This window comes from Ascaphus truei, chromosome 9 (genome assembly GCF_040206685.1).
Source record: "Ascaphus truei isolate aAscTru1 chromosome 9, aAscTru1.hap1, whole genome shotgun sequence".
Taxonomy (NCBI): domain Eukaryota; kingdom Metazoa; phylum Chordata; class Amphibia; order Anura; family Ascaphidae; genus Ascaphus; species Ascaphus truei.
In genome coordinates, this window is record NC_134491.1 from 25,339,436 (window position 1) to 25,360,265 (window position 20,830).

General features: G+C 47.1%; 1 protein-coding gene across 3 annotated transcripts in view; it reads left to right on the top strand.

The window, feature by feature from the left end:
* KDM5B (lysine demethylase 5B) overlaps positions 1-19,662 on the top strand; it is a 21,836-nt gene extending 2,174 nt beyond the window's left edge. For 2 of the 3 annotated variants that reach the window (XM_075613908.1, XM_075613909.1), the window contains exons 2-28: positions 2,873-2,950; positions 3,371-3,493; positions 3,851-4,021; positions 4,992-5,048; positions 7,868-8,002; positions 8,335-8,431; positions 8,526-8,611; positions 8,856-9,014; positions 9,381-9,500; positions 9,790-9,948; positions 11,513-11,694; positions 11,803-11,965; positions 12,070-12,189; positions 12,380-12,574; positions 12,763-12,944; positions 13,197-13,318; positions 13,739-13,889; positions 14,117-14,222; positions 14,348-14,700; positions 14,959-15,097; positions 15,186-15,365; positions 16,493-16,654; positions 16,795-17,274; positions 17,528-17,639; positions 17,794-17,996; positions 18,185-18,457; positions 18,675-19,662. In XM_075613908.1, coding sequence (XP_075470023.1) covers positions 2,873-2,950; positions 3,371-3,493; positions 3,851-4,021; positions 4,992-5,048; positions 7,868-8,002; positions 8,335-8,431; positions 8,526-8,611; positions 8,856-9,014; positions 9,381-9,500; positions 9,790-9,948; positions 11,513-11,694; positions 11,803-11,965; positions 12,070-12,189; positions 12,380-12,574; positions 12,763-12,944; positions 13,197-13,318; positions 13,739-13,889; positions 14,117-14,222; positions 14,348-14,700; positions 14,959-15,097; positions 15,186-15,365; positions 16,493-16,654; positions 16,795-17,274; positions 17,528-17,639; positions 17,794-17,996; positions 18,185-18,457; positions 18,675-18,812 — 4,446 coding nt within the window. In that variant the 3' untranslated portion in view covers positions 18,813-19,662. The remainder of the gene's footprint in view (positions 1-2,872; positions 2,951-3,370; positions 3,494-3,850; positions 4,022-4,991; positions 5,049-7,867; positions 8,003-8,334; positions 8,432-8,525; positions 8,612-8,855; positions 9,015-9,380; positions 9,501-9,789; positions 9,949-11,512; positions 11,695-11,802; positions 11,966-12,069; positions 12,190-12,379; positions 12,575-12,762; positions 12,945-13,196; positions 13,319-13,738; positions 13,890-14,116; positions 14,223-14,347; positions 14,701-14,958; positions 15,098-15,185; positions 15,366-16,492; positions 16,655-16,794; positions 17,275-17,527; positions 17,640-17,793; positions 17,997-18,184; positions 18,458-18,674) is intronic. The other variant, XM_075613910.1, reaches the window with a different exon arrangement.
* The last annotated feature ends 1,168 nt before the right edge of the window (positions 19,663-20,830 follow it).

The following is a 20,830-nucleotide window of genomic DNA, read 5'->3' on the forward strand; positions in this document are numbered from 1 at the left end:
GACTGCGTGAGGCTTTCTCGGGGGGTTGGGGGTGTGTTATTTATATCTGTACATTCTGACCTGCAGGAGGGGCAGATATGAACATTTTGGGATGTGTGTATGTGATATATATACCACACACACACGTTTCTCTAAAAGGAGAGTAAAAACTGCCCCTTTGTGGTTCATAGTGAGCTGTGATATCTGCAGTTATTTCTGTCTCTGTTTCACACTTGTGTTGTCGGCTGATCTCCTGCGCCTCTGCTCAGCTCCTTATGCGTTGGGTTTAATTCATGTTACAGCAAAAGACTCCCTCATCCCCTCCCAGGGAGCAAGAGGCTTCACCCCCTCCCATGTGATTGCTGTGTTTGATCACTGTTTGAGCTGCCTCTATAACCTGTGTGTAACACGAAGCTCTCTTCACTGCACCGCCTATATAGCATGTCGGTCCACTATTTGATTGGGGTACATAACGAGCCATGCCATATAGATGGCAGTTTAGAAAGTGGGCAGGCGGTGAGCTGCATATGTAGAGAGCAGGTACTCTGTGATTTGGGGCAGCTACGTGTGTGCTGGTTGGAAATGCATCCTCAGCACAGGATTAGCACTGCTCCATATTGTCATTGTAGCGAGGTTGGGCTTTGGTCTCTCCTGCCTTGTTTGAGTCGGGCAGCAGGACCTTGGGGGGGGGGGGGGGGGGAGGGTGGTCGGGGTCATCTGGATGGGTCTGTCACCAGGTAACTGGGAGCTTAACATTGCGGTTTAGAGGATGTCATGGTAGGTTATCCGTGACTCTCCATCTCTGTAACGTCCACCATTTTACACACCGTGACACACACACTGGGAGCAGCAGAAACAGTGGCTACTTCACACACACGGTGTAAAAAGATTAACTGAGTTTATTGCACTCAGACGTCAACTTTGATGTTATTGCTGTTGATCAGAAGATCTCTGAATTCGGAAATGATAAAGTTTACATAGAAATAAAAATCCAAGCAGGACAGTGTCCGTCAGGTCTTGTCATTTTACCAAACCGTGCACTAATTAGGGTGCATTCAAATCCCATTAAGACAAAAACCCTCTGCTTAACCCTTTTGCTTCTGAAATGTATTCCATCATAGGGATCTTTTTTTTATGGGTTTCTTCCTGTGTTGTAAAATTTGGGAATGTTCACTCACCCCTTATATGTAATGCAAGATATTATAGAGGTTTTATTAGCTGTAAATTCAGAGTTTACTGTGTATAACACATTTGTTCATACTCTCACAGAGTAAAGTTGGCTCCTCTGTTATAATTAATTCTCTGCAGCCTTAAAGAGAGCACTGCAGGATCTGGCGTGAGGATTCTGTTGCTCACGTTTAAGATGGCTGCCCCTGACATAACCAACTGTCAATGTTGTCAATCACTTGACAACCGATTTGGTATATACAGTGCAGTCACACTTACCAGGTTCAAGATTGTAATATTTCCTCTCATTCCAACCTTGCTGTAAAATTTAGTGTTGGTGTTTTGGAGAAATGATTATACATATCATGTTTAGTGGGTTAAATCTAACCCCCGTACAGCAGCTAGTATATTGTGGGGTATTTTGGTTTTAATTTGCTAAATTATAAAACATGAAAAAGGCTGATATGTGGCTATCTGCTTAGTCTTCTTTTCATCTGCTGTGTATGTTGATGTATGGGACTGCAGTTATAACCCCTAAATCCTATGTTTTTGTGTGTATGTATGTGTATAGAACACACAAAGAAACCCCTATACTAAGCACTCAGATATATCATTAAATAATATCAACATAAGATGCATAGAATAGTCAAAAATAACATAATTTTGTTTACTATACATCTAAACACCACAGACAGCTAAAAAATAACACACAAAAAACAGGACAAAAAGAAAAACCGTGTGTGTATACAGTATGTGTATATGTATGTATAATCTATATGCAAGCGCAATACATACGCACCTATGATCTATAAGCAGTGTATATATGTAGAGGTATCGTTACCGTGTTAGCCGAGCTTAATAATCAAAAATGAATAGATGATACCGTTCTGTGGCTAACAAAATGCTTTTATTTGTGCACAAATAACCGCATTTCGTTAGCCACAGAACGGTATTGTCTATTCATTTATGAGTGTGTGTGTGTATGTAAACAAAAGTGACAGCACTCCCAATAGACAATACAGAATGGCCTGGTGTGTGTCTCCTAATAATATGTAAATAATACGTTACCATCCAGACGAAAGGCACAGCAGAGACAGCACTCAGAAGGTAAGTTTTCAAAAAGCTATATTGTCAAAAAATCACATAGATCCGACGTTTCGAACCCACAGAGGGCTCTTTATCAAGGGGATGTGTATGAGCCCTCTGTGGGTTCGAAACGTCGGATCTATGTGATTTTTTGACAATATAGCTTTTTGAAAACTTACCTTCTGAGTCTCTCTCTCTCTCTCTCTCTCTCTCTTATTATATATATATATATATATATATATATATATAACACACAAGGGCAGTTAAAATATGGAATTCATTACCCATGGAGAATGTGATGGCAGATACAATAGATATGTTTAAAAAAGTTTGACATCTTTTTAGCAAGGAATGGTATACAGGGATATACCAAATAAGTAAACACGGGAAGAATTTTGATCCAGGGATTAATCCGATTGCCAATATTTGGAGTCGGGAAGGAATTAATTTTTTCCCTTATGAGATATCATTAGATGATAGTTCATTGGGTTTTTTTGTTTCCCTTCCTCTGTATAGATATAGGATAAAGTATCTGTCATCTATATTTTGCATAGGTTGAACTTGATGGATGTATATGTTTTTTTTTCAACCTCATCTATTATCTAACTATATAACCTGCGCTGTAACCTCTCTCTTTCAGGACTGGCAGCCACCGTTCGCATGTGATGTGGATAAACTGCACTTCACTCCAAGGATCCAGAGACTAAATGAGCTGGAGGTGATGTCATACTTTGTCCTTTTGTAGCTTTGCTAATAAGCGCAGTACAAATATGCATCAGGGAAACACTAACCGGCGAACGTAGAGAGTCTGGAAATGCAGTTACATATATTATGGCCCATATGATAAAGTTGCGTGCATAGGGGGGAGTAGCCAGTGAGGTAAGTGCATAGGGGAGGGTTGCAGGTGTGTGCCTGGGGTGGGGGAAGAGCAGCTCGTGTGAGGCATGTGAATACATCATATGGCTGCTGTATCATTATGGGACTTTGTTTCTCATATTTTCCTCCCGAGTATTCTGACGGTGTTTAGAGAACACAGTGAGGTGTAAGTGACATGCACAGTATTTTTTTTTTTTTTTTTTGTAGTCTAGGGTGTTCCCGGGAGCTGACACTTCTTTCTACCCCTCTCTACCTCCTCCAGGCCCAGACTCGGGTGAAGCTGAACTTCCTGGACCAGATAGCCAAGTTTTGGGAGCTGCAGGGATGTGCTCTGAAAATTCCACACGTGGAGAGGAAGATACTGGACCTCTTTCAACTCAATAAGGTGTGGTCCAGAGGAAAGCATATGGGGTTCTCAATCTTGGGTGGGGAGACCCTCTCCTTTGTAGTCGCTGAATTATAGATGTCCCTATTCTGGGTTCTCCCTCTTCGCACTGGATGCATGTTTGGGTAGAGGTGGGTTTGTGTCCTTTTATTCTATACAGATGGTGCACGACACTTGGCTTGTGGTTTATACCTCACCTTCTCTTCCTCCTTAGCTTGTGGCTGATACCCTCACTTTTTCTCCCTTGCCCCTTTCGTTGTTGATACCCTCACTTTCTCTCCTGTTCCTCTCTCGTGGTTTATATGCCCTTTCTCCTCTTGTGGTTTAGACACTCATGTGCACTCTCTCTTTCTGCAGTTGGTGGCTGATGAGGGCGGCTTTGACTTGGTCTGTAGAGATAGAAGGTGGACCAAGATAGCCACCAGGATGGGATTTGCTCCTGGCAAAGCTGTGGGATCCCACATCCGGGGCCACTACGAGCGCATTCTGTACCCGTACAACCTGTTCCAGGCCGGGGCCAGCTTGCTGGTGAGTGTCCTCAGACGGGGAGCAGCTTCACCCCTGACCGATCCCATGACAGGGCTGCCATGTTGAAAATTATAGCTTCTGCACATAAGGTCTGACACTATAGTTTCCCCTTCCTCCACAGCAACACTACACCCACTCCTGCTATCTGAGATATCTTTAATGCTCTGTTGGTCCTGTCCTTCACAATCCAGGACTTGTGAGGGGGCAGGAATCGGAGGCATATATTAGTTGTCAGGGCAACAGCTTGAATCCCACGTTTTATATAAGCCAACGATGCAGCGATTAAAGTGAGAAGAGTGCATTGTAGTTCCCGGGTAAGGAGATTTGTCTGCATCAGTGTCGCTGGAGCTGTAATATCGTAGTGTCTCGTCATTATCTCTGCGTCCCACACAATTAGCTGTAAATCGGATCTTCCGACTGTCCCAGTAGTAAATTCGGCCTCATATTCTCACGGGGTGCAGAGCAGCTGTAATCTTACTATCCGTTTACAACAGGTGCCTCTCATTAATTGAGAGCTCTGATTGATTGGCTCAGGCTGTTGTCCTGGATATGCTGAAGGTGCCACCCACCTCCTATCTCTGTTTGTGGTGGAGGCCAGGTTTGTTTGTAACTCCAAACCACACACAAACATCTTGTACTCACACATTAGGTCAGGGTGACATGTCTTTTATTTGATAAGAAGGCGCCTGGCGCTCAAGCACTTTGCTTCGATGTGATCCTGAGCACGAGTCTCCTCTTTACTTCAGGCATATTCATGTTTGTCTTATTTAAGGCTGCATTCACTGTTATCCAAACTCAGGTCAGCATTTCTGATCAAATCTTTCCTCAATTTTCCAAAAATAAAGTAAATGTTTAGTGTAAATAGCAGTCATTTTACACACAAGGTGAGTGAAACCCCCAGTATAAGTGCACCACCCCCTCCCTGGTGCCTATTGAATGATGTAACTTTCCAAGCGCTCTCTCACACCAGGCTCCTGAATCTTTCCCCAAACTGATGGCTTTAATGGACCATGCTGCCCTGGATAAGGTATGTGATGTTAGTGGAGATCTTATACACATGCAGCGCTTACATGTTTTAATATTATCCTTGGGATCTGTGCTGAGTAATGTATCAAGTCGGAGAGGGAAGAAAGCTGGGTTTCACCATATTAAAGGGATTTTGCCATCACGGCTTCAGCACAGTGACCCTGTTTCATAATACAGAACAAAATGCTGCAATGGCGGTTCACTGCCGTCCGGTGGGTATATAGAAATAGCCAAGCGCAATTAGTAGAAAAATAAAGAGTTTAATGTGCAAAAATAGTCATTCACATGACAAAAGGTAACTCTGGACAGCTTATCTACATATAGTTTGAACCGGCATCAACGTCGTGTCAAGACCGTGAGGGTAGTGGCGGAGAGGTTGTGAGGTTGCCGTGGGACGTTCTTCACAGTGCGTTCACCGGCACCTCTGCCTCCCCTTACTGCAATTTAGCTCCCCTCCTGATGGTGGGGACCTCTCCAGGACGTGGCCAACTTACTCTCCTCCTGGTCTTGTACACGTGTTTTATGTGCACACGCTGCTGCCCTCATGGTCTTGTACCCATGTTGTGCACACCCTGCTTCTCTTGGCATCAGTAGCTTCAGGGCAGAAGTTCAGTCCGTGAATTCATGTTTTCTTGGGCTCACACTTTCTCAGTATTTCAGGATCATGGAAGCAGAGGCTTATTTTCCATAATAGTCACTGCTTTGGCCTGTGTGTCTCCCCCTGATCCCAGGCATATTCAAAGTTGCTGGTCCCTGTCGCTCTCCTCCCTCACTCCCCCACCCTCCCCAATTCACTTCCGCATACATATAGAGGCACTGGTGCTCCCCTCCCTCTCTTTCCCCCTCCCCAGTTCCCCTTGCTCCCGGATCACATTACACCTCCTGTGCTTCCTTTTACTGCCCGGTTAATCCTGTAATAAATCGCTGCTCCCCCTGTGCCTGACACCCGCTTTCCCCCCCCACCCCTCGCCCCCCCCATTTCCCTGCTCTCACCATCTGGTGTCCTGCTCACTGCCCGGGGATCTCCTCAGACTCTTAACCCTTTATAAAGTTCTATGGCTTTCAGTTGCCTTCGTCCTTTGATGTAAGAGCACAGTAGACAGTTTTGTTTTTTTTTTTGTTTCAAACAAATTTTTTTTTTTGAGTAAAATAAAGGTAGGGGGTGGATACAGATAAGAAAAGGAAAGTGTGGGGAAGGGGACAACAAAACCAACATAATCAAATCGGCAATAATACACACTTCATAAATAATGATAAAGTAGCCAGTCTTTTTAACCCCTTCCTGCGACACTGTCTGCATTCTGTATCAGAGAATACCAGCATTACCTAGAGCAGTGTTTTTCAACTGGTGGTCCTAGGAACCCTAGGGGCTCCCTGAGCACCCCTAAAGGGTTCTTTGCAATTTTCAGGCCTTTTGAAAATTGTACCAAATACAGAAGAATTTACAATGCATCTGCTGTCAGACTCGCTATTAGAGAGGGTTGGGGTTCCTTACAATGCATCTGATCTCAGACGTGCTATTAGAGAGGGTTGGGGTTCCTTACAATGCATCTGATCTCAGACATGCTATTAGAGAGGGTTGGGGTTCCTTACAATGCATCTGATCTCAGGCATGCTATTAGAGAGGGATGGGGTTCCTTACAATGCATCTGCTGTCAGACTCGCTATTAGAGAGGGTTGGGGTTCCTTACAATGCATCTGATCTCAGACGCGCTATTAGAGAGGGTTGGGTTTCCTTACAATGCATCTGATCTCAGGCATGCTATTAGAGAGGGTTGGGGTTCCTTACAATGCATCTGATCTCAGGCACGCTATTAGAGAGGGTTGTGGGTTCCTTACAATGCATCTTATCTCGTACGTGCTATTAGAGAGGGTTGGGGTTCCTTACAATGCAGCCGATCTCAGATGCGCCATTAGGGATGGTTGGGCTTCTGCATAATTTCACAATATAATTATAGAGTTCCTTAACCAAAAAAAGTTTGTAAACCACTGACCTAGAGATAATCTGTGAGTGAGGTACCCTCTTATCCCATCAGAAGGAGGTGTCACTGACCCCATTACCCTCCTATAAATCGATGTCTGATATTGTAATGCGTGTTCAGCCTTGCTCCTCTCCCCATGAATTGTGCTCAAGTGGAACATTCCAAGATCTGAGGGTGTAGGTCTGTATAACCATGGCAACAGCCTGAGCCAACCAGAAAGCTTTGTCTGAAAGTGCATGAGATGTGACCCAGAAGTTGTTATATTATTTTATCTATGGTATTGTCACAAACACAGGAGTGAGAGAGAGCACCAGAGATCATCAGGATTTGTTACATATTTGTAAAGTAAGAACAAGCAGAGAATACACTCCAAAGACTGATGCTCCAAATAGTACAGATAATATGCACAGTGTCCACAATAATAAAGAAATAAAAAGCGCTACTGATCAGTGTCCCGAATCCTAGAAACATAAACCAGGGAGTGGGACCGTGTACCCGAGACTGACCATAGGACGGGGCCATAATGTGGTAAGGAGAAAAGTAAACAGTAAAGCCGTGTTTCCTGCACGGAACTATGGTGTCCTATTGGTTGGCGAAATGCGTCAGAGTTACTCTGTGGCAGATTGATTTTGATATGCACGGAATAAACAACCTTTTTTTTCTAATTGCGTTTGGATACTTTTGATTGTACCCCTACGGCAAGCTGTGAACCGCCTGAACCAACTCTCCTTCACATATTTGTAGAGTAAGCGGTTTGAGCAGATCTGTTATTTCCTCCCCATGTCTTGACTCTAAACCTCTCCCCCCCTCCTCCCCCACCCACCATCTTTCCTCGTAGTGTCTGCAGAAGCAGAGTCTAACACCCGATGTCAAGGACAAGGAATACAAGCCTCACGACATCCCTCAGAGACAGTCACTGCAGCCCCCCGAAAACTGCACTCCCGCCAGGAGGGCCAAACGCATGAGAGCGGAGGTGAGACCCTCAACTCTGTGGAGGGGGAGTGGGACAGCGCAGAGCGTGTAACCTGATCATTATGGCAAGACAGTTTGTTCTTGGCACAGACCCTTTTATCAGAATCCCAATCCTCTGTGTTCCTCTTTGTTCTCACAGGCCAAGGTCCCAGACCTTAAACACCTTCTCTGTCTCAAATCAGGAGCCATTGAAGATGTCCTGTTAACCTAAGTGTGTCTCACTGCACGTATTAGTAACTTGCACTCCTCTGTATGTGTGTTACACGTGGGATTGAGCAGCACGTGCCACTTATTACACACTGCGAGCATCTGCCATGTTTCATTTCCCTCCAGGCTGTCGCCATTAAAACTGAACCAGGAGAAGCCACAGAGCTGCAACCTCGTACCCTGCGCCGCAGGATGGGATCTGCCCCGTCTGCATGTGAGAACGGTGAGAGGCTGCAGGGTCTCGGGAGGGAGGGGGTGGGGTGAGAGGAGGGAAGTCTAAGCAGTCGCTGAATATAACGCACTCTCTCTACCGTCAGAGGAGACCTGCGTAACAGTTAAAAGAGAGCCAGTAGAGCCGGAGGTGGAGAAACCGAAGGCCCGGCCCAGGAAAGGCAGGAGCCCAGTGAGTATGATACTTAAAGATGCATTGTACACGGCCGGTATTCTGCATCCACAGAGGATTGGATGGGAGTAAGAGTGACTGCCACAGCCGGCTAAACACTAGCACCATAAACCCGAGCATATACTTCACTGTGGCCACAGATGTCTGTGCAGTCACATAGTCACTGTGGCGACACACGATAAAGCAACTAGCACTAGTATCCCTCTGCCTCCTCCCTAATCATCCGTGTTTCGCTGTCCTGCAGGTGGATCTGTACGTCTGCCTGATTTGTGGAAGCGGCAGTGATGAGGATCGTCTTCTTCTGTGTGATGGCTGCGATGACAGTTACCACACGTTCTGTCTAATCCCGCCGCTCCACGACGTGCCCAAGGGAGACTGGAGGTGCCCAAAGTGTCTGGCACAGGTACGAGCAGCAGGCGTTTTTACCCAGGACTGTCTGAGCCTGTGCCTGATGATCTGCGGTCAGGTGGTCACCCTACATTACATATAAATCAGGACTGTCTGAGTCTGTCCCTGATAATCTGGAATCGGGCAGTAACCCAATTTTGGATATAAACCCAGGATTTCTCTGAGCCTGTCCCTGATAATCTGCAGTCGGAAGGTAACCCAACATTTGCTAGAAACCCAGGACTGTCTGATCCTGCCCCTGGTAATCTGAAGTCGGGAGGTCACCCTACATTTAGATTTAACAAAAAACGGGACTGTCTGACCTGTCCATGATACTTTGCAGTCACATCAGATATATAGTGTCCAGTCTCTGCTGTTGCAGGAATGCAGTAAACCACAAGAAGCGTTCGGGTTTGAACAGGCGTCCAGAGATTACACCCTGCGAATGTTCGGAGAGATGGCCGATAACTTCAAGTCGGATTATTTTAACATGCCTGTGCACGTGAGTGTCTCTGCGCTGTGACATGGGGCACATGTCCTCTCCATGACATCACAGGACTTTTCTTGTATAACATTTGGGGCTGTAGATTTTAAGAAAGGGAAAATGTCAGTTTGCACAAAATGTTGCTTGTTTCTGAGCCTCTGCAGCAAATAAACGGTGGAATTTATATGTCGTAGAGCTGCTCATTTGACATAGGTCTTCCTGCGTGAAAGGCAGCAGAGAGGCCACAGGCCACGTGTCGGCTGTTAGAGGCTGGAAGGAAGCACTCACCCTCTCTCCCCACCCACAGATGGTGCCCACAGAGCTGGTGGAGAAGGAGTTCTGGCGTCTGGTGAGCACCATAGAGGAGGATGTGACCGTGGAGTACGGTGCTGATATCGCGTCAAAAGAGTTCGGGAGCGGCTTTCCTGTGCGAGATGGGAAATTCCGTGTGAAGCCGGAGGAGGAGGTGAGGGAGAGATTGGAGCAGGAAGTGAGATGGGAGGGTGGCGAGGAGCTGGAAGCAGTGACAGATTTCACGTTGGTTACATAGTTACATAGTTGATGAGGTTACAAAAAAGACATGCGTCCATCAAGTTCAACCTATGGTAAATTTAGACAACAGATACTTTATCCTATATCTATACTTATTGATCCAGGGGAAGGCAAACAAAAAATCCCAGTCTCATATCATCCAATGATGTCTCATAAGGGGAAAAATAAATTCCTTCCTGACTCCCAAGAATTGGCAATCAGTTTATTCCCTGGATCAACATTCTTCCAATGTATACTTATTTGGTATATCCCTGTATACCTTTCCTTTCTAAAAAGATGTCCAGGCTTTTTCTGAACAAATCTATTATATCTGCCATCACAGTCTCCATGGGTAATGAATTCCACATTTTAACTGCCCTTACTGTAAAGAACCCTTTCCTTTGTTGCTGGTGAAATCTGCTTTCCTCCAACCTTGAGGTATGCCCCCGAGTCCTTTGTACTGCCCCTGGGATAAATAGTTATTTTAAAGCTCCCTGTACTGTCCCCGAATATATTTGTACATAGTTATCATATCCCCTCTTAGACACCTGTATTCTAATGTAAATAAATCTAATTTAGCTAGCCTCTCCTCTTAAGTTAGATTGTCCATCCCCTTTATTAATTTCTTGGCTCTTCTCTGCACTCTCTAGTTCCATAATATCTTTTCTAAGAAGTGGTGCCCAAAATTGTACTCCATATTCAAGGTGTGGTCTTACTAATGTTTTGTAAAGGGGCATAATTATGTTTACTTCCCTTCCATCCATTGCCCGTTTAATGCAAGATAAGATCTTGTTTGCCTTTGCAGCTACTGCATGACTTTGGCCTCTATTGCTAAGCCTGCTGTCTACACGCACTCCTAAATCCTTCTCCATCAAGGATGCCCCCAATTTATCCCCATTTAATTTGTATGTCGCCTGTTTATTCTTGCTTCCCAAATGCATAACCTTACATTTATCTGTATTAAACCTCATCTGCCATTTACCTGCCCAAGTTTCCAGTCTCTCCAAGCCCTTCTGGAGAGAAATTACACCCTGCTCTGATTCTACTACCTTAGACCCGTCCAAGGGCGGCAAAAATGTCCGCCCCATATACATTTGCTGCACTCTCGGGCCTGAGAGTAAGTCACTTACATATGCTGGGCGCCTCGTTACTGTCTCCTTTCTGCCGCCCTCCTTCCGATTCGCAGCGTCAAATAATGCCGCTGACGTCACCAACGTGGCGTCATACGGTGTCTCGTTGCCATGGCAACGTGACGTTGCGACGTCAAATTATATCATGGCGTCGCGTTATGTCAAATACGCCTTTTGTCGTCAAGTTGACGTCCGCAGCATCATTTGACGCTTCGAATTGGAAGGAGGAGGGCGGCAGCAAGCAGGCGGCCGGCATATGCAAGTGCCATAGGGCGGCGGATTTCGAACATGCGCCGCTGGCTGGAAGTGAGGAAACAATGGGGAGGCGCTCTCTTTCCGCCCCACCCTAATATCCCTCGTTCCCCCTAGGAGTACCTGGACTGTGGCTGGAATCTGAATAACATGCCTGTAATGGAGCCCTCTATCCTGGCTCATATCACAGCCGATATCTGTGGGATGAAGCTGCCCTGGCTCTACGTGGGCATGTGCTTCTCCTCCTTCTGCTGGCACATCGAGGACCACTGGAGCTACTCCATCAACTACCTGCACTGGTGAGCGCTAAACTCTGGCCTTGAAGTGGGGAAACTCACTGTGAAGCTAAAGATCCTGTCTTGATGTTGGACTACTCCATTTTTATTGCTTTCTTTTGCTCCTGGCAGGGGGGAGCCGAAAACATGGTATGGAGCTCCCGGATACGCCGCTGAGAAGTTAGAGGAGGTGATGAAGAAGCTGGCTCCAGAATTATTCATTGCGCAGCCCGATCTCCTTCACCAGCTTGTCACCATCATGAACCCAAATACACTGATGGGTCACGGTGTGCCGGTATGTAGCCCCACCACCTGTCCTGCAGTGTGTATCTTTATAATAGAGTGAACGGTTGTGTGTGTGTGTGTTTTTCTTACATGTTAATCCATTCCCCTCCCCAGATTTATCGCACGAATCAGTGCGCCGGAGAGTTTGTGATCACTTTCCCACGTGCGTATCATAGCGGCTTCAACCAGGGCTTCAACTTTGCAGAGGCTGTGAACTTCTGCACTGTGGACTGGGTGAGAGAGGAGTCCACAGGAAGATAAAGCCATGGGGCTGATTCATGAGGGGGGGAGAGGGTGGAATTGGCGTACAGGGCAGAGTTATATGGGCAGCTTTAATTTTCCGCTGACGTTGCACACTACTTCAGAGTAACCAGGGTACCGACGACGTATACTGATTAACACAGATGTGTCCATTTCTCTCCAGCTGCCCCTGGGCCGTCAGTGTGTGGAGCACTACAGGTGCCTGAATAGATACTGTGTGTTCTCCCACGACGAGATGATCTGTAAGATGGCCATTAAAGCAAAATACCTGGATGTCGTGCTGGCCTCCTCTGTGCAGAAAGATCTGGCCATGATGATAGAGGAGGAGAGGAACCTGCGAGAGGCTGTGCGCAAATCGGTGAGTGGGGGGACATTGAGAGGAGGGACAGCAAGGAGTGCGGTGGGAGGTTAGCGAGGATCTGCATCTCAACATACCTGTGTCAATGTCCCTCCTGTGTGAGGGGGGGAAGTTGTGCCGCTCCTCGTGGGGGGGAAGTGAAAGGGAGTTCGGCTCCTGCATCCCATGGTCCCATGTCCCCTCCTCAGGGTGTGATTGAGTCAGAGAAGATTGATCTGGAGCTCCTAGCCGATGATGAGCGTCAGTGTGTGAAGTGTAAGACCACCTGCTTTATGTCGGCTGTGTACTGCCGCTGCTGCCCCGGTACCCTTGTGTGTCTGCACCATGTGGAGGAGCTGTGTGACTGCCCCATCTACAATTACAAGCTGGGGTAAGTGCAGGGGGCGGGAGACATTAACTGCACTGCCTACTGGTACAGACTGGAGTAACAGAAGGTGGGAAGGATGTATCTGTTCATTTCAGTTGCATGAAATAAATTGCCCACTTCACGCAGTCTACACAAATATTTTTGTTGAGCTCCAATGTGTGACACTGCATTATACAGTGGTATTGCTTATTGCGTATGACAATACGGTGTAGTACATCAGATAGTCTGACGCTATGTATCTGGTTCTCTTACCAGGTACCGTTACACTCTTGATGACTTGTATCCGATGATGAACGCTGTGAAGCTGCGCGCTGAGTCGTACAACGAGTGGGCAACGCAGGTCACTGATGCCATCGAGAACCCGGATAATAAAAAAAGTCAGTGACCGCAAACCCTGCAAGAATTAATTGTACATTACATGAGTTTAGACAAATGTAACAAAGGAGAGGCCAGATAAATTAATTGAGGTTCCTCTCTGCAAAACTTGTGTTCGTGTATAAAGTGCTTGGATATTCTGAAGCTGAGCCGACTGGACATCCCTCGCGCACGCTCGCACACGACACCACCTTATTGTTGTGTTTGTTTCTATACAATAGAAATCTTACCTCCCTGTCCAATGAGCTTTGCAGGTGGCTCCCCCTGCGCTGAAGAAGAGATCAGCTCCATTCAAATGACTGGTACTGAAATCTTTTCTAGCGCAGGGAAGTTGCTTCATAGAAGGCTTGAAAAAGTTGTAAGCTAGCACCATACTCTGCACTGCTCTGTGCTGTGGTCCTCACCCCTTATCCCTGTTTCAGGCCTTTCCTGCCTCCGGCTTCTGATCGAGGAATCGGAAGTGAAAAGGTTTCCAGATAATGACCTTGTGCGGCTCCTGCGTGTGGTTGCTCAGGACGCAGAGAAGTGTGCGGTGTTGGCACAGCAGCTGCTGAACGGGAAGCGAGCCACAAGGTAACAAGGGTGCAGGGAGACAACCAGCCAGCAGCAGGAATAACTGATCTTGTACTGTCCCAACTGAGGCGGAGTGCTAACCGGCCTACTCCCCTTTCTCAGCTCTGTTGCCTTCCTCGGCACTCCCCCTCTCCCACCCTTGGCTCCTCCTCATCCCTGTCATCTGCTAGGTTCTCCGAACACATTTCTCTGACCCCACCCTGTAACATTCTTATTTCCTATTGCAGGTTCCGTTCTGGGGGAGGAAAGTCAATAACGGTCGCTGAGCTAAAGTCCTTTGTGAAGCAGCTTCACACACTGCCCTGCATCATCAACCAGGCACCTCAACTAAAGGTACCTCAGTTGTTTCTTTTGTCCCCACTCCGACACTTTAGGTGTTCCTGACACCCAGCTGTGCTCTCTCTCTCGTCGCCTGACCCCCCCCTCCCTTCTACCTGACACCCTTTGGGTCCCCCCAGGACCTGCTGAGTCGTGTGGAGGAGTTCCAGTTACGCAGCCAGAAGCTGCTCTCCGTGGAGGTGCCTCGGGCCAGTGACCTGCAGCAATTGCTGGACCTCAGCTTCCAGTTTGACCTGGACCTGCCCCTGGGGAGTCTGCGAGACCGTCTGGAGCAGGCACGGTGGCTGGAGGAGAAGCAGCAGGCATGTCAGGAGCCTGGCATGCTGACGCTGGATGCCATGAGGCGGCTCATAGACTTGGGTGTGGGGTTGACCCCTCATCCCTCTGTAGAGAAGGCCATGGCGAAGCTGCAGGAGCTGCTCACAATGTCAGAGCATTGGGACGACAAATGCAGGAGTCTGCTCAGAGCCAGGTTAGTGCTGGCCAATCATTACCAGGGTCAGGTCAGTGCCGACCAATCGGAAGCCAGGGTTTTGGGTGAGAGCCCAGCAAGCCACAGCCAAGGTATTTTGGTGAAAGCCCGACCAGTCACAGCCAGTGCCGGTTGAGTGGCTGGGTCACATTGTGCGAGGGAGGTACCGATCCATGTCCCACAGTTCCCTCTGCTTGTGTCCACCTCTTTCTGCCCCCAACTCTCTCCCCCTAATACGTCTCCTCCTGATCCCTGCAGGCCCCGGCATTCCCTCGCCTCCTTCTCAGCTGCCCTGCGGGAGGTGGAGCGCGTCCCTGCATATCTTCCCAGCGTAGAATCCCTGAGAGACGCTGTGCATAGTGCCCGGGACTGGCTGCATGAGGTGGAGACGCTGCAGGTCAGTGTCACTCCCAAGCTCAGCTGCACAAACTGTCTCCCTGTGAAGGACACATTTGGATGTCTTATCTGTCATTGTTCCCTCTCAGGCTGGGTCCCGTGTCCCCGTTCTGGACACCTTGGTGGAGCTGGTGACCCGCGGGCAAGCGATTCCCGTGCACTTGGACCCTCTTCCAAGGCTGGAGACCCTGGTGTGTGAGGTCCAAACCTGGACAGAGTGTGCAGCCAGTACCTTCCTAACCCCCAACTCTCCCTACACTCTGCTCGAGGTGAGCTTTCAATCTAAATGGTGCCGAGGGAAAGGGGAGGTACAGGGGTGGCCTAAGGTCATTCATAGCTGGTACTATACGTCCAAGAAGACTCACTTCAGAGACTGTCTAATCACTTGGTAAGTGGTGACAACAAGAAACCCATTTTTTTCCTTTAATACATCAGCAAAGATCCTGCTTCCCAGGGTTCACTAAATGGCTGCCTTTCCATTTCAATCAATCCTTCAGTTAGTGTAACTCAGCAGCTACAATGTATTCTTAAATTATTAAGGTAACATTATCTATTGTTACAGTTTGCAGCTCAAACTGCTGGGAATATTGTCAACAAATTATGACAAACAGGAAAGTGTGGGATATATCCTGTATTCCTAGAGAGGTGTGCTAAAGCCCGCTATAGAAATCACAGGATGCTCTGTATATGAAAGGAGCAATACAAACAATATCCTACATGTTTGATTTATTTTTTTTAATCAGTTCTGTGTAGTAGATAATACTTACTAACTTTTTATTTTAAAATTCAACTCTTAATGTCATTTTTAATGAGTTTTAATATACGGAGCATCTTTTGGTTTCTATAGCGGGCTTTAGCACACCTCCCAAGCAGTGCAAGATCTTTGTAACACTTTCCTGTTTTGTGATAATTTGTTGCCAATATTCCCAGCAGTTTGAGCTGCAAACTGTATTACCTTAGTAATATAAGAACACATTTGTAGCTGCTGAGTTACACTGACTGAAGGATTCATTTGAAATGGAAAGGCAGCCATTTCGTGAACCTTGGGACGCAGGATTTTGTTGATCGATCACGGGAGAACGAATCGATCAGCAGCTTAGGTAATTACTTTTCAATAAAGGTGATCAAATGCTGCATATATTAAAACAAAAAATATTTATTTTTAAGCTGTTTGGATTGCTTTTTTAAAAACCTACAGAATTCAAAGGATGCTCATTATATTAACTCATTAAAAATGGCATTAAGAGTTGAATTTAAAAAAAGATTTTTTTTTTGTAATTATGACTAGAGAATTGAGTTATTTAAAAAAAAAAAAACCACGTAGGATATCACATGATTTTGCTCCTTTAAACCATCTCTCCCTTTCACTCCCTCCCCTCCCCTTCTCTCTCTCTAGGTACTCAGTCCTCGCTGTGACGTCGGAGCTTCCGGATTGAAAAGGAAAGTGAAGAAGATGAAGGAGCCACCAGCTGCGGGAGGGAGGAAGAAATATCCCAAAGTGGGCGGTCTGCTTGAGCTAGAGAGAACACTGCGAGAGAGCAGAGACACGGCCACAGCGGTGAGTGCCACCCTGACTGTGTATCACTGGTGGGCTAGGTGTGAGCATGGTGTGTGTGTGCGCGCCATGGGGGAGGGAAAGAGGACTGTGTTTCTGGCACATGACATTGCTTACATCATCCATGCCCTGTGCCTTCACAGATGGCAGCCCTGGGTGAAGCCCGGCTGCGTGAGATGGAGGCTCTGCACACTTTGCGGGCGTCTAACGAGAGTAGACTGTTATCCCGCGAGGAGCAGAGCGACTGGAAGGTATGCGTATGCCAGGAGGCACCTTCCTCCCCAATGATCCAGTGTGAGCTGTGCCGTGCCTGCTTCCACCCCGGCTGTGTCACTGCCCCCCGCCCCGGGCCTCAGGTCTGGCTGTGTCCTCAGTGCCATCGCTCTGACAAGCCTCCTCTGGAGAAGATCCTTCCTCTCCTGGCATCTATGCAGCGTCTGCGTGTACGGCTGCCGGAGGGAGATGCCCTGCGCTACCTGATAGAAAGGACAGTTAGCTGGCAGCATCGGGCACAGCACATGTTGGCATCGGGTGACCTAAAACTGGTACAGGAGAAGGTCAGCTCAGGGCAGCTATACAACAGGTGGCAAGCGACAGCCGGACAACTGGCAGAGACAAGCAAGGTGAGGGACACCATGATTTCCGGACTGACCAATCAAAGAGGAATTGAGTGTACCATAATATACATACTGATCAATTAGAGTCCGGTGGGTGGCACCATGGTACACTGACCGATCAGGGACTGTCAAAAGGCACCATAGTACATTGACCGATTGGTCTGTTGCATAGTTAGTATATGTTGTTAGTACGTGCACTGTTGTATATAGCAGGGAGCCTGACTGTCAGTTTAATCTGAATAAAGTGATTAATCTGCAGGTGTCTCAGAGTGTTGGTGCCACGTCCTTCTCTCTACCCCACGAATGGGACAACAGAACCACGTATGTCCAGTCCCCCTTCTCTCCCGGACGCAACTGCATCCCGCTGAATGGTGCGTGTCACAGGTCCCCGCTGTCTGTTATTGCATCAACGTGCGGTGGCAAGGACAGTCTGTTAATTATATCATGATTGTGGGAACAAGGTCAGTTGAAACGGTCTGATCTTTGACCAGGTGTCGACCATTGTTTGTTTTTGTGTGCCTGCAGGTCTCAGTGCTGAGCTGGATGAGCTGCTGATGGAGGCTCAGCTCCTGCAGGTTTCACTCCCCGAAATCCAGGAGCTGTACCAGGCTCTCCTGACCCAGTCCAGCTCCCCAGTCCCAGAGCGCAGCTTTTCCCCTGTGGGCTCAGTCAGGGAAAAGGGGCCCATGAGACAGCAGGGAGCAGACTGGAGTCCGCCACGTGCAGAGGTAATAACAGGTGTCAGATGCAGAGATAGTAAGGCTTGTAAGGTAACGGGGTCTGACACCTCCGGATGCAGTAAGAAGATATCTCATGCAGGGATTCCTATAAGTTAACAGGGTCAATAATACCACCCTCTTGTGGTCAGTGATTGTTTCTCCATAGTCCAGTGGTTAAAGGTCTCTTTCCCCTTCAGGCTATGAGCTGCACTGCAAGGAAGGAGAGATCCGGCAGCGCAGAGCGAAAATTGAAGCGACGTCATGAGGGCCCTGGCCGCAGGATGAGGAAGATTGCTGCTCCCAGCAAAAAGAGGGTGAAAATACTGCAGCCCAAAGACCTGAGCAGCAGAGAGCAGCACCCAGAGGAGACACGAGCCAGTGACTCCCAGAGCTCCCTGACTTCTGATGAATCTGACGATGACAACGCTGTATGTCCGGCAGATCGATGCATGGAGCCCGAGGGGGATGAGGTGAGGGGCGGAGGTGGTGGTGGTTGGTAGGGGGTGGTGGGAAAGGGGGAGGTAGGGGGGGAAGAGAATGTGTCAGAATCCGGCAGGGGGACAAGATGAGCGTAGGTGGTAGAAGGTGAATGGGGGAGTGTCCTTTGTCTCGCCCTGTACAGACTTTACCTTACTATTTTTTTCTCTCGCTTCATTAGTGAAAGTGATGCTCTCCCGTTTCTTGCAGGTGGACTGGGTGCAGTGTGACGGGAGCTGTAATCGCTGGTTCCACCAGGTCTGCGTGGGCCTCTCAGTGGAAGCAGCCGAGAAGGAGGACTATGTGTGTGCTCACTGCAGCGTGGAGATCGCTGCTGCACGCAAATGAGAGCGAGTCAACCCCGCCCTACCTCCCTAGATATTCAGGAATTTCCTCCTGTCCCTGGCACGTGGCGGGCTTGGGATCAAAACGACACTCACAGGAGCTGTGGGATTATTTTTCTTTCCTTTAGACACCGGTTCCCTTTTCAGATCCGGCTCCAGATGGTGCTACTCAGACTCTCAGCCCCTACGCCTTCTACAGAACTCGAACTGAATACACAAAACGAGGAGAAATAGTTTGTTTGGACGATTTTGTATATTTTCATTAACTCTGCAGCTATTACAAGTTACAGATCTTGCTGGTTCTCCAGCACAAATCAATTTGTTAAAGATAATTTTACTGTTTCGTCATTTGGAGAGGAGCTAGTCTATGCCCCTCCCTTTCATACCTCACCCCAGCGAAACGTGGTCAGTGCTGCAGCTGAGGGGACTCTGAATGAAATAGATTGAGGCACCAAGACTCAGACTCATGGGGACCCGGTTCCATCTCGTGAAAAACACGGAATAAAGAACACATTTAGTTTCTGTTTTCTTTTAGGATAATTTATCTGAGCAATAACTTTCTGTTGGTTGTTTTTTCTTTTTTTCTTTCATTCCGTAAGTTGGAATGGCATTCTGAACTGTTTGCTCTTGGTTTAAAAGCCCTTGCGGTTTGGAGGGTTACTGTACAGAAACGTGGATGAGTAGGTGCTTAGAGCGGCCAGTGGGTTAGACATGTAGCAGGCTGAGCTGTACGTTGGCTTTCCTTAAATCCCCGTTAATTATAATTATTATTTCTTGTTTGTTTTTGCTTTCCTGTAGCTTGTATCAAATTTTGCAGTTTATATTGTGGAATAAAAACCCTTGGTTACATTAAAGGTGAATTTGAGTGCATTTCATTCCCACAAATCTGTTGGTTTCTAACATCTATGCTGCACTCTATTTATATTCCTCTTGAAGTGTCTTCCCGGTCACGTGGATATCACTGGTGACAGCTCAGGTACAGTGGTGTGAAAAAGAAAGTACACCCTCTTTGAATTCTATGGTTTTACATATCAGGACATAATAACAATCATATGTTCCTTAGCATGTCTTAAAATTCGGTAAATACAACCTCAGATGAACAACACATGACATATTTCACTGTCATGATTTATTTAACAAAAATAAAGCTAAAATGGAGAAGCCATGTGTGAAAAACTAAGTACACCTTATGATTCAATAGCTTGTAGAACCACCTTTAGCAGCAATAACTTGAAGTAATCATTTTCTGTATGACTTTTATCAGTCTCTCACATCGTTGTGGAGGAATTTTGACCCACTCTTCTTTACAACGTTGCTTCAGTTCATTGAGGTTTGTGGGCATTTGTTTATGCACAGCTCTTAGGTGCCGCCACAGCATTTCAATCGGGTTGAGGTCCGGCCTTTGACTGGGCCATTGCAACACCTTGATTCTTTTTTTTTTTTTTCCCAGCCATTCTGTTGTAGATTTGCTGGTGTTCTTGGGATCATTGTCCTGTTGCATGACCCAATTTCGGCCAAGCTTTAGCTGTCGGACACATGGCCTCACATTTGACTCTAGAATACTTTGTTATACAGAGGAGTTCATGGTCGACTCAATGACTGCAAGGTTCCCAGGTCCTGTGGCTGCAAAGCAAGCCCAAATCATCACCCCTTCACCACCGTGCTTGACAGTTGGCATGAGGTGTTTGTGCTGATATGCTGTGTTTGGTTTTCGCCAAACGTGGCACTGTGCATTATGGCCAAACATCTCCACTTTGGTCCTGTCTGTCCAAAAGACATTGTTCCAGAAGTCTTGTGGTTTGTTCAGATGCAACTTTGCAAACCTAAGCCGTGCTGCCATGTTATTTTTAGAGAGAAGAGGCTTTCTCCTGGCAACCCTTCCAAACAAACCATACTTGTTCAGCCTTTCTAATTGTACTGTCATGAACTTTAAAATTTAACATGCTGAGGCCTGTAGAGTCTGAGATGTAACTTGTTTTTTTTTCAATTTCTCTGAGCATTGCATGGTCTGACCTTGGCGTG